Source organism: Megalobrama amblycephala, linkage group LG12 (genome assembly GCF_018812025.1).
Source record: "Megalobrama amblycephala isolate DHTTF-2021 linkage group LG12, ASM1881202v1, whole genome shotgun sequence".
Taxonomy (NCBI): Eukaryota; Metazoa; Chordata; class Actinopteri; order Cypriniformes; family Xenocyprididae; genus Megalobrama; species Megalobrama amblycephala.
In genome coordinates this window covers 16608916-16625754 of record NC_063055.1, presented here as the reverse complement: position 1 = coordinate 16625754, position 16839 = coordinate 16608916, and the positions used below count along the sequence as shown (strand labels likewise).

The 16839-nt window shown below is 37.8% G+C and overlaps 2 protein-coding genes across 5 annotated transcripts in view; one reads left to right on the top strand and one right to left on the bottom strand.

Annotated features, from left to right (window-relative positions):
• LOC125279485 (glycerol-3-phosphate acyltransferase 4-like) overlaps positions 1 to 5966 on the bottom strand; it is a 36761-nt gene extending 30795 nt beyond the window's left edge. The window contains exons 1-2 of one of the 4 annotated variants that reach the window (XM_048209216.1): positions 5948 to 5966; positions 2430 to 2865 (exon numbers count right to left, since the gene is read on the bottom strand). In XM_048209216.1, coding sequence (XP_048065173.1) covers positions 2430 to 2597 — 168 coding nt within the window. In that variant the 5' untranslated portion in view covers positions 2598 to 2865; positions 5948 to 5966. The other 3 variants (XM_048209213.1, XM_048209214.1, XM_048209215.1) reach the window with 3 other exon arrangements.
• Positions 5967 to 10021: 4055 nt separating this feature from the next.
• Positions 10022 to 13712, top strand: LOC125280204 (C2 calcium-dependent domain-containing protein 4C). The gene is made up of 2 exons (XM_048210562.1): positions 10022 to 10293; positions 12232 to 13712. The coding sequence occupies exon 2, from the start codon at positions 12246 to 12248 to the stop codon at positions 13410 to 13412; it is 1167 nt and encodes a 388-aa protein (XP_048066519.1). The 5' UTR covers positions 10022 to 10293; positions 12232 to 12245; the 3' UTR covers positions 13413 to 13712.
• Positions 13713 to 16839: the final 3127 nt, after the last annotated feature.

Here is a 16839-nt window from a genome sequence, read left to right as displayed (position 1 = left end):
CTTTAATTCTCGTGCTCCACGCACACGGAGCTTGCGCTTGCCTTGAACAGTGCATAAACAAAGCTTACACAGCTAATATAACCCTCAAATGGATCTTTACAAAGTGTTCGTCATGCATGCGTCGGATTATGTGAGTATTGTACTGTTATATTGTTTACATTTGATTCTGAATGAATTTGAGGCTGTGCTCCGTGGCTAACGGCTAATGCTACACTGTTGGAGAGTTTTATAAAGAATGAAGTTGTGTTTATGAATTATACAGACTGCAAGTGTTTAAAAATGAAAATAGCGACAGCTCTCTTGTCTCCGTGAATACAGTAAGAAACAATGGTAACTAACCACATTTAACAGTACATTAGCAACATGCTAACGAAACATTTAGAAAGACAATTTACAAATATCACTAAAAATATCATGATATCAATGATCATGTCAGTTATTATTGCTCCATCTGCCATTTTTCGCTATTGTTCTTGCTTGCTTACCTAGTCTGATGATTTGGCTGTACACATCCAGACGTTAATACTGGCTGCCCTTCTCTAATGCCTTTCATAATGTTGGGAACATGGGCTGGCATATGCAAATATTGGGGGCGTACACCCCGACTGTTACGTAACAGTCGGTGTTATGTTGAGATTCGCCTGTTCTTCGGAGGTCTTTTAAACAAATGAGATTTATATAAGAAGGAGGAAACAATGGAGTTTGAGACTCACTGTATGTCATTTCCATGTACTGAACTCTTGTTATTTGACTATGCCAAGATAAATTCAATTTTTCATTCGAGGGCACCTTTAAAATATGTCAGAAATAGAACAGTGCAACAGTTTACTGTCGGGGATTCATCTAGTGTAGACAGCATCACTAATTATAATGGATTCTTTTTGCTTTTGTTGCGTCCCGCCGCTCACGTCTAGTGTAGACAAGTTGTTTTGGTAGTTTCATGCATCGTCAGCTTACATTTACATGGCACTGGCAGTCCTTTCAAAAAATGGTCATGCTAGGTGCAGAACCATGCATTATTCATTTTTTTTTTTTTTACACAGTTCTCCGCAATACTCAACTTTTGGTCTGTTTTTGCATGACAACAACCTCTACAACTGATAACAGACGGGTACGGCGAGTCATCTTGAGATAATAAAATATGTCAAATTAATATTTTGTGTTCAATTATTTACTTATGTGGAAAGCAGCCGCATTATAAGTGGGATAATTTCGCAGTGGGGTCTTGTGTCACCCTGAAAAGGTTTCTTTTGCACAACAATCTGCTAACCCCCCTTTTTAGTAACCACTCCTAAAGTATTAGTTCACTTTCAAATGAAAATTAGCCCAAGCTTTACTCACCATCAAGCCATCCTAGGTGTATATGACTTTCTTCTTTCTGATGAACACAGTTGCATAAATATTAATAAATATCCTGACGAATCCAAGCTTTATAATGGCAGTAAGCATTACCAAACGAGTATGAGCTGAAGAAAGTGTCTCCATCCACATCCATCCATCATAAACATATTTCAAACGGCTCTGGGGGGTTAATAAAGGCCTTCTGAAGAGAAACGATGCATTTGTGTAAATAAAAAATTAAAAAAATCCATATATAGCAAGTGAAATATCTAGCTTCCGCCAGACCTTCCAAATTCTACTTACGAAGAAAGGGTAAAACTCTAGTAGTTCAAAAAGCTTACGCCACATCCTACGCCTTCCCTATTCAAGTTATGAAAAAAGTATAACTGACGCGACGCCAGTTTACACTTTGTTCGTAACTTGAATACGGAAGGCGGCCTGGCTATATATGGATTTTTTTATTTTTTTTTTTTTCCACAAATGCATTGCTTCGCTTCAGAAGGCCTTTATTAATCCCCCGAAGCTATGTGGAGTATGTTTATGATGGATGGATGTGGATTGAGACACTTTCTTCAGCTCATACTCGTTTGGTAACGCTTACTGCCATTATAAAGCATATTTATTAATATTTCTGTGATGTGTTCATCAGAAAGAAGAAAGTCATATACATCTAGGATGGATTGAGGGTGAGTAAAGCTTGGGGTAATTTTCATTTGAAAGTGAACTAATCCTTTAAGACTACCATAGAAATAACATGGTACTTGAATGGATATATCATATCAGTTATTAGACGCAAGTTAATATTTAAAAATTCAAATAAACACTGTCATATGTAATCCTCAGCAAATATCACAAATGAATATACATTTTTCCTATTGTACATTATAATGTTGAGATGCCTAAATTCATTTATAGTTTTTAAAACAAACTGATTTTATTTGATAGAATGATTGTTTATTCATCTCTCTCACCCCAACTTTACTATCAACTCTATAGTATCCGGTAAACAAAAAGCCCACAAACAAATCAGTCTGAAGAACAATTTTCTTAACCATCTTGAAATGGAACAAAATGATCTTCCAACTCACCTTAAACACCTTGAGCAACATCTTCATGTAGAGTCCACGTATGCCAAAGGACAGACCAAAAATGGCAGGAACGATGATGAAGACCAAAAGCAGTGTGACCCACACAGTGAAAGAGATGCCCAACAACATGCATAGCAGATTATTGAAAGGCGAAATAAAAGGGCCCATTTTTTAAGTGGTTTTCTTTCAGGAAGAAAAATAAGAAGGCAACTTTCTCAAGTACTAAGTCTCCAGAGCATGATGTGGAAGGAGTCCGTAAAGAAGACTGGTGACGTTATAAAGTCTTTCATTTCCATTTGTGTACAACTGAATGAAGCAAACACATCATTCTGTGTGTGGCACTGCCCAGAGGCGATTTACTTCACTTTTAATTGGCAACATTCCAACTTCAGATCCTTGGAGACTCACAGAACATGACAGCTCTCGCCTCAGAGCTCTGAAATGAAGAAACACATACAGGTACAGGTAAAGGATTACAGTTCACTCAAGTACGGCTTTATTCAAATCAAACAGATAGCAACTGCACCCACCAAAGTACACGCAACAGGTTGATCACAAAGTCAAACAAAGTATCCTGCATTCAGCATGAGCTACACTGGGATCTTGAACAAGGAGATATTTGAGCTCGTAGAGCTCCCACGAGTAAAGTGGTGGGAGACACACGTACATAACAGAGAAGAGAAGAGAAGAGAAGAGAAGAGAAGAGAAGAGAAGAGAAGAGAAGAGAAGAGAAGACTAATGTCAAAATTTTACTCTAACAGGTTAAATTATCCTGACAAATATATACAAATAATCTGAAACCAGTTTTGTTATTGTTAGCTAAGGGGCTGTTTACACGACACCATTTTCAACTAAAAATGGAAAACGTTTTGGAAGTGTTTTGGCCGTTGATTTACACAACTACAGCATTTTGGGGGCCTAAAAACTGGTTTCAAAGTACTTTTTTTTTTTTTAAACGATACCATTATTGTCTTCTTGTAAACTACCAAAAATGCAAATTTTTGAAAACGGTGACGTCATGTGCACGTGTTCAGTCTATAGTGTTTCTTTACAAAGTGACATCACCAACTACTGGCCTGGCAGCAAAATATATCGTTTTTAGTTGTTTTTAGTTGAAAGGATTAGTTCACTTTCAAATTAAAATTTCCTGATAATTTACTCACCCCCATGTCATCCAAGATGTTCATGTCTTTCTTTCTTCAGTCGAAAAGAAATTAAGGTTTTTGATGAAATCATTCCAGGATTTTTCTCCTTATAGTGGACTTCAATGGGCACCAAATGGTTGAAGGTCAAAATTACAGTTTACAGCTATCCCAGACGAGAAATAAGGGTCTTATCTAGAGAAAACATCGCTCATTTTCTAAAAAAAAAAGTTTTTTTAATTTTATACGTTTTAACAATAAATGCTCATCTTGAACTAGCTCTCTTCTTCTTCTCTATTAGAATTCCGGCAGTGTAGACACTGCTAAGTGTATTACTGCCCTCCAGAGGTCAAAGTTTGAACTAAATTGTCATATACAATATGCTAGTGCAAGTATATAACAATTAGTTCAAACTTAGCAGTGTCTACACTGCTGGAATTCAAATAGAGAAGAAGAGAGCTAGTTCAAGATGAGCATTTATTCTTAAAACTTATATCATTTTTTTAATTTTTTTTTTTTTTTTGAAAATGAGCGATAGTTTCTCTAGATAAGACCCTTATTTCTCGTCTGGGATCGTGTAGAACGTTTTGAAGCTGCATTGAAACTGTAGTTTTGACCTTCAACCATTTGGGCTCCATTGAAGTCCACTATATGAAGAAAAATCCTGGAATATTTTCATCAAAAACCTTAATTTATTTTTGACTGAAGAAAGAAAGACATGAACATCTTGGATGACATGGGGGTGAGTAAATTATCTTTGAATAGGATCGTTTTGACAAAAGTTGTCATCTGTATGTGAAAAACGCAAAGCAAAAACTTTTCCGCTTTTAGTACACCGTTGTCGTGTAAATGTAGCTCAAACTTTTTTTTTTTTTTTTGGTAACTGAAACAAAGCTGAAATAAAATATTTAATTAAATTTATAGATAGAGGAAATATCAGATTAAAAACTTAAACAAAATTAGAACTGCTGCTTAAAACTTGAACAAAACTTAGAAATGTTGACTGAAATAAATTATTTAAATGACTTAATAAAATTAATTAAAACTATATAACAACAAAAGCACTTAGCAAAATTAAAACTAAAATTAAAATAGAAAAATATAAAAGCTACTTCTAAATAGTATACTAATAAATAAAATGAACACTATAATAGTATATAGGCTAAATAATACTGTCTGAAACTGACTGAAGAAAATCTAGATACAATGAAGATTTTCACAGAAGTCATGAAAAGAAAAGGCATGCAATTATTTTTTGTGCATTGCTTTAGGTTAAAAGAGATGTGTGAATGACATATTTTTATTAAAATTCATTTCATTGGCTGTTTTACATAAAACTCAAATAAAATTCATAGGGAAATTATTTGACATGTCAGCTAAATATGACATAAGAAACTATCAATATTATAAACCTAAAATATCAATTTGATGTTTAAATCACATTTTAACGACTTAAAAGATTCTTAGAAATGTAGAATACAACTAATCAGTTTCAATAGTTCTCGACTAGTGTTATCCAATATATTTAAGTAGCAATGAAGTACAATTACTCAAGTACTTACGCCTCAGGTTATCTGTTGTGTCGCTGTTAAAAAATTAAAATACTTAATCCACTAGATGACTTTATGAGTAGGTAATCTTTGCCAGCTAAAGCTTTCGGCTAGTTGGTTGATGAACAGACAGAGCAGCGGATCGGATGATTTTTTACCTATCATTTTACACAGACACGCCGCTCATCCACGCATCACGTGTTCTGTTATCTATAGAAACACTTACTCGGCGCTTTATGGAGCAGCTTCGTTCTCAAGCTGAAGGCGCGTCCTTATCGTGCTCACCCGACACCGGCAGAACTGTCACGGAAAGGATGCAAAACCGAAGATCCGCATGTCGTGAGTGACGTACAAACTGACGCGTGTCTGTGACTGTGACCACACCAGTAAGGGAGTAACGGATTTACATGACGGAATCCGTCCACCAGGGGGCGCATCGAGGCTCAAAACACTCAATCGCCCATTGAGTCGCATTCAAATTCCAGGACGTTTTTTGTCTCATTGGAGAAGTTTGTACTTTAAATCTAATCATTACTTTTACCATATAATTCCAAGGATTGGTCTATGTCATTTAAATTCTCCCTAGAAGTCGTTAAATTGTTTTCAAAACATCTAGCTAGTAATCACAAACAAATATGATTGGTTAATCCTGAGAAGCGCTGATAAATGTAATAGGTTGTATGTGATCACGCTCTCTCTGCTGCTTCCGCTACAGGTTGGAAAATAATTCATTTTAACAATAAAACTGAGAAATTCCAGTAGTATTTCGTGTAAAATAGACATTGAAGAAATTAAATAGAATAATTATTATGTATTCGTTTCTTACCAATTTACAGGCAAATTTCGAGCTTCTATCCCCTACCAGAGATTTGCCTCTATCATTTACTATTTCTAGGGTAGCCCGAGTTAAAAGTGCCCTCTAGTGACCCCGTTTCTCAAAAACAACTTTTGAATCTTAAAGGGTTAGTTCACCCAAAAAATGAAAATAATGAAATTTATTCCACACCCGTAAGACCTTCGTTCATCTTCGGAACACAAATTGAGATATTTTAATTGAAATTCAATGGCTCAGTGAGGCCTATAGCCAGCAATGACATTTCCTCTCTCAAGATCCATAAAGGTACTAAAAACATATTTAAATCAGTTCATGTGAGTACAGTGGTTCAATATTAATATTATAAAGAGACGAGAATATTTTTGATGCGCAAAAATAAAATAAATAAAAAATAAATAACGACTTATTTAGTGATGGCTGATTTCAAAACACTGCATCAGGAAGCTTCGAAGTGTTATGATTCTTCTGTGTCAAATCATGATTCGGATCGCATGTCAAACCGCCAAACTGCTGAAATCACGTGACTTTGGTGCTTCGAACCACTGATTCGACACGCTGATTCATAACGCTCCGAAGCTTCCTGAAGCAGTGTTTTGAAATCGGCCATCACTATATAAGTCGTTATTTTGTTTTTTTGGTGCACCAAAAATATTCTCATCGCTTTATAATATTAATATTGAACCACTGTACTCACATGAACTGATTTAGATGTGTTTTTAGTACATCAATGGATCTTGAGAGAGGAAGTGTCATTGCTGGCTATGGAGGCCTCACTGAGCCATCGGATTTCAACAAAAATATCTTAATTTGTGTTCCAAAGTTTAACGAAGGTCTTGCGGGTGTGGAATGGCATGAGGGTGAGTAATAAATGACAGAATTTTCATTTTTGGGTGAACTAACCCTTTAAATGTCTAAATATCTTTAAAAAGCAAAAAAAAAAAAACACTACAGTGCAGCAGGCCTATTAACAAAAACAGATCAAAAAGCATAAGAACACTAAGAATCCACCAGGTGGTGCTGCAGGACTGTATTCGATGATAATATCAATTGGAGTACAATTGCCATTGTAATTGCCCTAAAAAGCCATAATGATGTTAAATACCATAATACCTTTGGTATAATCCACAATTCACTGAAATTTTTCAACTCATCAATAAAAAAATTAATACTCAAATTGTTGTGTGAAACTGATATGTTATATATATGCTATATTGACTTGATGTTTTCAGTAGTTTATTGTGAAATCATAACCAGTTTCACAATGATCAGAGTAGAAACAAAACAACCTCTTAATGAATTACAATTATGCATGCGATAATCAATATACATATGTGTGAGGTATGTAAACAAATGTGCCATATATGAATCAGTGAAAAACACTAATTATAAACATAATTTCTGTCATGACAACTTTTGGAGTGCTTGGCATGGTAATGGATTTGACAGTGTTGATATGTTTGGTCATCACTGCTAAATTCAAGCATGCTTTCGCGCTGCTGGTGCTGAGCCAGAGACAGATGCGCTCAGTGTTTTGTTGATATCATAGAATTCATGATATAGTTAACAAGTTTGTGAATATTTTGAATAATAAAGGAAAAACAAAATAAACGCAATACACACCTGTCATAGTGTGGCTGCATGATGCGTTGCCATTAAGGGTCACCTTAAAACGGTCGCCTTCGTGTGTGCTGGTGCCAGCTCTGGAGGAATAGATCTGCTATGCTGCTGCTGCTGAGCAAGTACGGGATTTGCTACTGCCAATACATACACAACACGCTGCTGTGAGCAAGTAAGACATGCTTCTGCTGTACAATATAGCATACATGAATTACCCATAGCAACTCTATACAGGTGGAGCTGGGGAAGAAGGAGGGTTTCTCAGGGGAGTGGGAAGTGGGGGTGCTGCAGTTTTCACAGGATTGTAAATGCAATGCAAATTTCTGTTCATTTACATTTATTAATTTTCAGCATGTAGTAATTTATTTGTAATAAACACTTAAACTGGGCTATTAAAACGAGTTATGTTAAATTATGTTTTTTAAAACATACATGCAGAGTGTGACATCATTTTGTGACCGTTGCAGTGTGCATAGAAAGAATTCTACTCCTCAGCGCAAGTCCACTTTCGGTGTTGTGTAAGGTAGGCAGGCTTTTTGTGCTCATTTTTATTTCTTGTCGCTGTGCAGGATCTTGTATTGTATATGACAGAAAAGCTTAATAACGCTTATAAAGGCTTAATCTATGTCCCATAGACCGGACCATTGCATTACGATTGCAAGCAATGATGATGTGATAAAAGTCAAATGCCCCGGTGTGTCTGCTGTTTAAACTAGTGTTCGTGTTTGACTAGGCAAACTATTGCTAGTGTTTGACGTGTTTTAGGGGCTGTTCACAAGTCACATCTAAAAACGTGTGGAAAGCGTGGCCGCCGGCTTTCTCTCCTTTCCACAAGCACTTGCGCTCCTGTGACGTATGTCGTTGAACTGAACTGTGCTCTCCACGATGACAAGGAAGTATTAGCAAAGGAATAATTGATTTCTAGCTCTTGCATTAGCTTTACTACTAGATATATTCATGGAGATGAGAAATAAAACCCAACCCTGTACAGCTATGCTCAGCTATTTGGCTGAGCTTTCGATTAAGGAATATTCCCAACCAAAAAAAAAAACCACACAGCACCCCCAACCTAAAATGTCTTCCCGCACCCCTGGGGTTTCTGAAAGTACATTGAAACCAGGGTTGTTCAGTTTTCACAACAAAACCCACCCAATTGCACCTCAAAACTAGCCCAATCGCATTTCAGGGGGGTCCCACGGTAAAAATCGCATTACGGGGGGTAACATTCACTTTTTTGGCGAGGCTCCCTGATAAAATTCGTATTCCAGTGACTAAATGTTGCTTTATTTTGGGTCGATTCAACCTGCGGACATGAAAAGCAACTAGCGGCAACAGTGGAAAAGTAGCCCAATTCCGCGGGAAAACCGCAGACTTGGCAAACACTGACTGCAACTGCTACAGCAGACGATGACCAACTATTTGAAGGTTAAGCAGCAAACTCATTGGCTACTGATACAGCAGGAACCAATCAGCTGTGCCTTATAAAGAATGATGTGATTGCAAAGCAGATTGATTTAAAGGGATAGTTCACCCAAAAATGAAAATTCTGTCATTAATTACTCACACTTGTGTCATTCCAAACCCTTAAGATGTTTGTTCATCTTCTGAACACAAATAAAGATCTTTTTGATGAAATCTGTTCTGAATATGAATGACAGTGTTACAGGTATGGAAGGACATGAGGGTGAGTAATTGATGACAGAATTTTCATTTTTGGCTGAACTAACCCTTTAAGGACCAGCCTGCGCCATCTAGAGTTTCATGACAGAACTTTGTTCTGCTCAAAATGAACTACCATTCATTTTTTAATGTTTTTTAAAAAAATATCTGATGCTCACCATTGCTGCATTTATTTGATTAAAAAATACAGTAAAAACTGTGATATTGTGAAATATTATTACAATCTAAAATAACCTTTTTCAATTTTAATATAACTTAAAATATAATGTATTCCTGTGATGGCAAAGTTGAATTTTCAGCATCATTACTCCAGTCTTCAGTGTCACATGATCCTTCAGAAATCATTCTGAAATGCTGGTTTGGTGCTCAAGAAACATTTCTTATTATTATCAATGTTGAAAACAGTTTTGCTGTTTAAAGTTTTTGTGGAATCTGAGATACATTTCTTTTTCAGGAAATTTTCATGTGTCCTTGCTAAATAAAGGTATTAATTTCCTTTAAAACTTTGATTGTTACAGACAGACTGACATACAAGAGAGCAAATTTTGTGGATAAATCACCCACCCAAATCCTGACGTCAACCTTTAATCAGGAAACTAGTCTCAGATCAGCTGGGAAGCGGGACTTCTGACCTCTACATGAAGGCGAAACCGGAGAACACAGCCTGACCAGACTGTTTTCTAAGGAAAGGTTAATCTTTGAAGTGACACAAATGATGTCACTGTTGACCTTTAAATGTGAGAAAAATAAAAAAATATATATCCACATCCATCTGATCTGAGAACAGTGTGGCTCTCTGTGATATAACTGTTTTGGTATAGGTTAGTGGCTGTGAGAGCTTGTCTGAAACCAGTTGTGAGGATTTTATATCAAAAGGAAACCATTTGTATCAGGCTACACACAGAGGAGAGAGAGGCAGCCTATAGGACAGAAAATGATTGGCCACTGTGCATTAAAAGAAATGATGAACAGACCAAACTGAACACTAAACTTACACATTCACCACAGAAGAGCAACTCCACTACAGATCATCCAAACAGGTAAGGACAGAAATCATCACAATATAGTTCACAATTTGGAAACAGTTCACTATAATTTGTTAACATTAATTAATGCATTAGACATCATAAACTACCAATGAACAATACTTTCACAGCTTTTATTAAGGAAGGTCGATATGTATTTCTTAATATGTACTTGTAATACACAGTTAAATTAACATGACTGTATTATGAACAAATATGAATTAACAATTAACAATTATATATTATTAATAACATTAATGTCCAAAAGTTTGGGGTAGGTATTTTTATTTTATTTTTTTAAAGTCTCTTATGCTCACCAAGGCTCAAATATTATTACAGTTTGAAATAACTGTTTTCTATTTAAATATATTTAAAAATGTAATTTATTCCTGTGATGCAAAGCTGAATTTTCAGCATCATTACTCCAGTCTTCAGTGTCACATGATCCTTCAGAAATCATTTTAATATGCTGATTTGCTGCTCAATAAACATTTCTGATTATTATCAGTGTTGTATGTTTTAATATTTTTTGTGGAAACCATGATACATTTTTTCAGGATCCTTTAATGAATATAAATTCAACAGCATTTATTTGAAGTAGTAACATAAATGTCTTTCATTTAAAAACAAACAAACAAATAAACAACTTTGAATGGTAGTGTAGATTAATAAGTACTGTAACAGGTTTATATTTGTACTTCTACTATTAATATTTTATTGTATTTTATTTTATTGTTATACGTTGTTGGTTAAAAGTTTATAAAATGTGAGAATAACAGACAATAACTGTCACTGCAATTCAAGATTTTATATTGACTGTGAGTTTGGGGGAACTGCAACAGTAAATTATGATTATATTATATAATAAGAATTGTATTACTTTTGTTTCTTTAAATTATGTGATGAACATTATTTCATTAAAGTGTCTAGTTGAAGATTGTTGTTCACTTATCAGTTGATGGATATATTAGTGAAAATATATTATTCAAATAACGCTTAGTTTGCTTTAATATTATTCCAACGATCAAAAAGAATTGGCACCATTCAGTAAAAATAATATGTATTATACTTCTTGTTAAACGCAATATAATGATCTGGTCTTTCTAAAGGAAGGAAAATGCAAAAAAAAGTTATAAATTAAGCTGGTTATAATAATTTGCACAAGATGAAAGATATTTGTTCAAATGAGGATTATAGAAAAGGTCATGTTGGTGTAGAATGTCATGACAATATTTTGTATTCATATTTTTTTTATCATAGGTACATCTTTATTCATGTTTTTATGCACTATTTTAAAAATGAAAATTCCAACAAGAAAAGGTGCACTTCAAATACCTGGATTATACACTTATTTAACCCAATTAAACAAAGTGTGGAATGGTGGACACTTCATCCACTCAACAGTTGCAGCTTAAGTGGATGCTGGATGACAAAATAACCTTTTAAACTTCATACACTAGATAGTAGAGAACATAGTGCATAGTATAAGTGTATAGTGTATAGTGCAGTATTTGGGTCACAACTTATAGCTGATTTTCCACCGAAATTACCCGGAACAATTTGTCCCAGGAACTTTTTCCCCCCAGCTGTCTTTGGGCAAATTCCAAATGGCATTTTTGCACCCTTGAAGGGCACTTGTTTCCATTGCGATCTAAAGTACCGTGAAGATTAAGTCCAGCTGGATCAAAATGCTGTGTAAACTCAACCAATCAGCATGTTCAGCGCCCATGTCCCACCTTCGAAAGTTCCGGAACATTGGAAAAGTACTACCTAGCGAGCAGGTACTTTCTGAGGGGGAAATTTTTACCCAGACCTTCATTTAGACCCTGGTCCCTGCAGTCACTAGTTCCTGGGGAAAGTTCCTGCTGTGGAAACGCGGCTTATGTCTGACAATTGCTTAAAATAGTATTTAACGTGCATTAACTTTCTAAAACTTTCTTTGTTGTTGTTCAGCATTATCCATCACAATGTGGATCCTTCAGAAAGTACAGGCGGGAGCAGAAAGCCTACCAATGCAGATTAATCACCTTATCAGCAAAAATAAAGAGGAGATTTCAGCCAAGACCAGCATCTTCAATAAACTGCATAGCAACGTCCTCACACCTGATAAAATTCCTGAATTTTTTCTGCCGCCCAAGCTGACCAAGCGCTGCCTCATGGCAGACACAGAAAAAATCGTCCAATGTCTGAATGAAGAAAAAAAAGTTTTCATCAGTTCAGCAAAAACATCATTGTCAAGACATGGTACTGCCCAGTCACTGAGAGCGAGTCTAAACAAATCTACAGCAGCCTTGAACAAACTCAAGCCCATCCCATATTCACTGAAATGCTACGAGTCTGGTTTATTCGAGAGTCCGAACACACGTCGCAAAGAGTCTTTGTTCCATTCAGCACTTACCGGTTACACACTGGAGCGAATGACCATCAAAACACCCAAATTTTCCTGTAGAGCAGTTCTGAATATGGCCAGCACAGACAGTGACACTCCCTCTGCTGACTCCTCCCCTTATTCCACTCCTCCACCAATTAGAAGAGAGGATTTCACCAGTGAACAGTCATTCTCTGAAGATCCAGTTCAGCAAGATATTTGTGCCTCTAAATATGAAAAAAATAAATTTCACTCCACTCCAGACAAAAAGTCAAAAGTGTATCCCCGAGCTAAAGTTATTCAAATGTCCCGTTGCACCAAACTAGCCCCGCCCATCCAGTTCCCACTGGACATGCTGCACTGCCAGGAACGCTTCCATCAGGAGCATGTGCTTCCTCTTCCTCAGAGAGGCCGTGTGCGCATATCTGCTTTCAGGTCCAGTGCAGCCAGGTGCTCTACGACAATTCGAATCCGTGTAGTCTCTGTGGAAGGCTTGAGAGATCCTGGTGACCCTCGACCTCTGACCTGCAGCTTGACCCTGAGCCTCACCCCAGGCAAGCTGCAGAGGCAACACAGTGCCATCATCAGGAACTGCCGTAACCCTGTGTTCAATGAAGACTTCTTCTTCCAGGAGCCAGAGGAGCAGCAGGGCAGTCTGGGAGATCTGGCCCTCAGACTGAAGGTTCTGGATAAGGCGTCAGGACTGGGGAGAGGGGTGGCGCTGGGAATTGTCATCAAACCTCTCTGTCAGCTACTGCCACTGTGAGACACAAACACACAAGGAAACATGCTCCAGATTTGTAGTGGCTATAATAGAGCCCTAGTTCTAAATTAGCAAGAATTAGTGCTTTCGAGCCATGAAGGATTCTATGCTGTGCTGACATCATGATCAAAAATGATCTGGTTTATTGACATCGCAAACATGTTTAAAAAACTGATTTGGTAAAAATGGTTGTTCAGCGTGAAGCCCCTAAAACCCGAAACACACCAAGCCGACGCCGACGAACTAGTGGCGAAGAAAGCAGACTGCGGGGTTGGCTCAAGTCGGCAGCGACTGGGTCCAAAGTTGCCCTGACACACCAAACCAACGCTCGACAGCCGACGGCCAAGTAGCATGTCCGTTCTGCACCTGCGTGAGAAGAAATGCCTTTCCGTACCAGCAGGTGGCAGTAGCTGAACAGCCAATCAGAATGATCAGATGGCCCGACTGACCGACAAGCTCCGACGCTGATTTAACATGACGAATCGGACGAAAAAAAGCAGACAAGGACCAACTTCAGCCGACAGAACACACTGAGAAAACTTAGTCGGCCGACGAACAAAAACCGCCCGACGGCCGACCGTAGGGCTTGGTGTGTTCCAGGCTTATAAGGACATGGTGATAGAAAGGAATATGTATGGAACCCCTAAAGGGACATGGTGATGAAATAAAATATGAGATAGGGGCAAAAATTATATGTCAACATTTTTGCGTTCTCTTGCAAATGTTTTGCATTTCCCCAAGAAACTTTGCATTCACTCACAAAGTGTTTGCGTTACCAAAGACTATAGATATAGAAAGACTGTTCACTCCTTGTTATGAATGGGAAAAACTGCAACGCACAATATGGCGGAATACGTCCCGGCCTTCTAAGTAAAAGAGCCAGTCGCTGATTGATGAAGTCATTGCGTCACTGCAGCTGCCGTTAGAAGCTCCGGTTCCCATAAAAACCTGAGACTCACGCTTAGGACTGCACATTCGCATTGGCTCGTCTAGCCTGAAAAATACACTTTTTTAACGCTTATTTGAGCATAAGAAACAACTTTTATGGGACAGTTCATGTCAGATTTTGTTGCTGGTTTGAAATACGTTATTTAATTGCGAGTTCTCCAAGCAGTTTTTGAGATTTCAGGATTCCCCCATTCAAATAGATAGGACTTGGTCTTGGATGCCCGAAATAGCTGCCCGGAGGCGTTGCAAATATGGCCACCGAGTGAACAGACTTTCCTTGAAAGGGACTTAGGCGTTACCCTCTCGTTCTGCAAGACAACGCAAAAGCATTGAAACAGATTTTTTCCTTCCATCACCATATCCCCAAAGCCACTTGAAGGCAAGCCTACAAGAGTAGCAAAAAAAGTGTAACACCTGTTAATGCTGCGGTATGCAGGGAAGGAGACCAGAGGCCTTTTTTTTAATGGATGTCAATGGAGGAGAGGCTTTACTACACTAAACAAACTGTTTTTTTGTGAAAATGGCTTACCAATCTTCAACATGTTTTCTCTTAAACAGTCGTTTTGGATTGAGTTCACACCAAAAAAATGCTGTTTTATAAGAAAAGTCACAGACAATTGCGCAACAGGTATGATTCAGTTAACAGCATTTCTTATTCATTTCTATGGTCTCCGCAAACAGTGATTGACTGATCGTACCATTCTGAATGACATTCAATGGTGTCAACACTGTAATGTGATTGGTTTAAAAGGCATATGATCCAAGTTAGTCGTTACACTTTTTCCAATGCTAGAGCCACAGACCCTCATATCTCCTACTAATAAGACTATATCTGGTTTCGGTCACCGTGATTTTGCCAAGTAAGACATGTTCCTGGATCAACATATTTTCAACATATTCCAGTCTGAAAATTTAGTCTTAACCCTATTCCTACCCCTAAACCTAATCCTACCCATAACTTATCCCTAAAATCAGAGGGGAAAGAGAGGTGAATAACATTGATGTAGAAGCACCTAACCCTGGTTGCAAGCCTAAACTTGACATAAATGGTAAACTTGTCCCTCAAATCTGATTGGTTGATTGGAATGTTGTTCCACGATCAACAAAGATGTCTTACTTGGCAAAATCACGGTGACCCTCTTACCCCTTTTCCACCAAGGCAGTTTGAGTGCTGGTTCGGAGCCAGAGCCTAGTTTCAAATCAGTTCTTTGTCTTTCGACACACAAAGCACCAGCTCCGAACCAGGAAAAGTGGTTCGTAAGTAGCACCAAAACGTTGCTGGGCTAGAAGTAAGAACCGCTTGCGTCAGGGGCTGGGGGCGGGGTTACCGTGACCAACAAGAAACTTGTGACCGCCATTTTTGAAATTGCAGCTAATCGAGCTAATAGCAGCTCGATTGTAATTACGGCGAGTCGTGTTTGGATGCCGATGTAGGTTCGCAAAGCTATGAGCATCCGCGATTGTTGATAGGAGGCTTGTTCGAGATGCATCGGAGCAGTGCGGACCGATTCGGCGGGTGCCGCGGATCCGCGGGAGCGTTTGTAGAGCATACGACTCCTTGTGCTTTTGGATCGTTCTCGCGGAGCTTTGATGTCATGCGCCGATCGCTATGCGAGAATCCGATGCATCTCGAACAAGCTTGGTGTGTTTGTGTTTGGCACTGCGGCGCTAGCTTTGCTGTGAAATATGAGACGTATACAGTGACGCAAGACCTGGCTCTGTGGTGGCTCTCTAGCCTGTGGAAAGAAAAACTGGTTCTTAGAAGGCTCGTCAGTTGAACCAACTCCGAACTGGCACTAGCACTAGCTCTGAACTAGCACCCGGTTCGTCCTGGTGGAAAGGGGGTATCTGATGTCCCTTTATAGGGCTCCATAAATATGCAATGGGAGGAAACCATGTGCCCTTAGGGCCTCAATCTTTGTTTTTACCATGCTAAGTAATTACATGTTTGTTGTGTGTTTGCCAGTAATCAAATTTTATAAGATCTTACTTTCTCAAATTAAAGTACTGATGTATCAGAATCAAAATATTTAGCCAAAGATGTGCTGATCACTGAGAATTAAGCATTGTGAAGCTTGTGTTGTTTTTATTGTGTTGTGAGTCAGTGTCTGACATTGATGAAACTTTTAAATAAACATATTATAATAGTCAAATATCTCTGGATGTGGATTAAAGAGAAAAAGAGAGAAAGATCAATAAAAGTACAGAAATAATGTAAAATCCCAAAGGCAAAATTTAAAAATATTTACAATTTAAAATGGCAACCTCAGCGCTATAGATGCTGCTAAAATTTACACAGTGAACATTATATAAAGTGGGACTTTGTTGTTAAAGCTTCAGTGTATACATTTTAATGGCATCTAGCAGCTAGGTTGCAAACTGCAACCAACGGCTTAGTCCACCCCTCCCTTTCGGACAAAGATGTTGTTGTCTGAGACAGAAGAAAGTAACCAGTCAATCAAACAAGCTCTGTAGAGCAGTT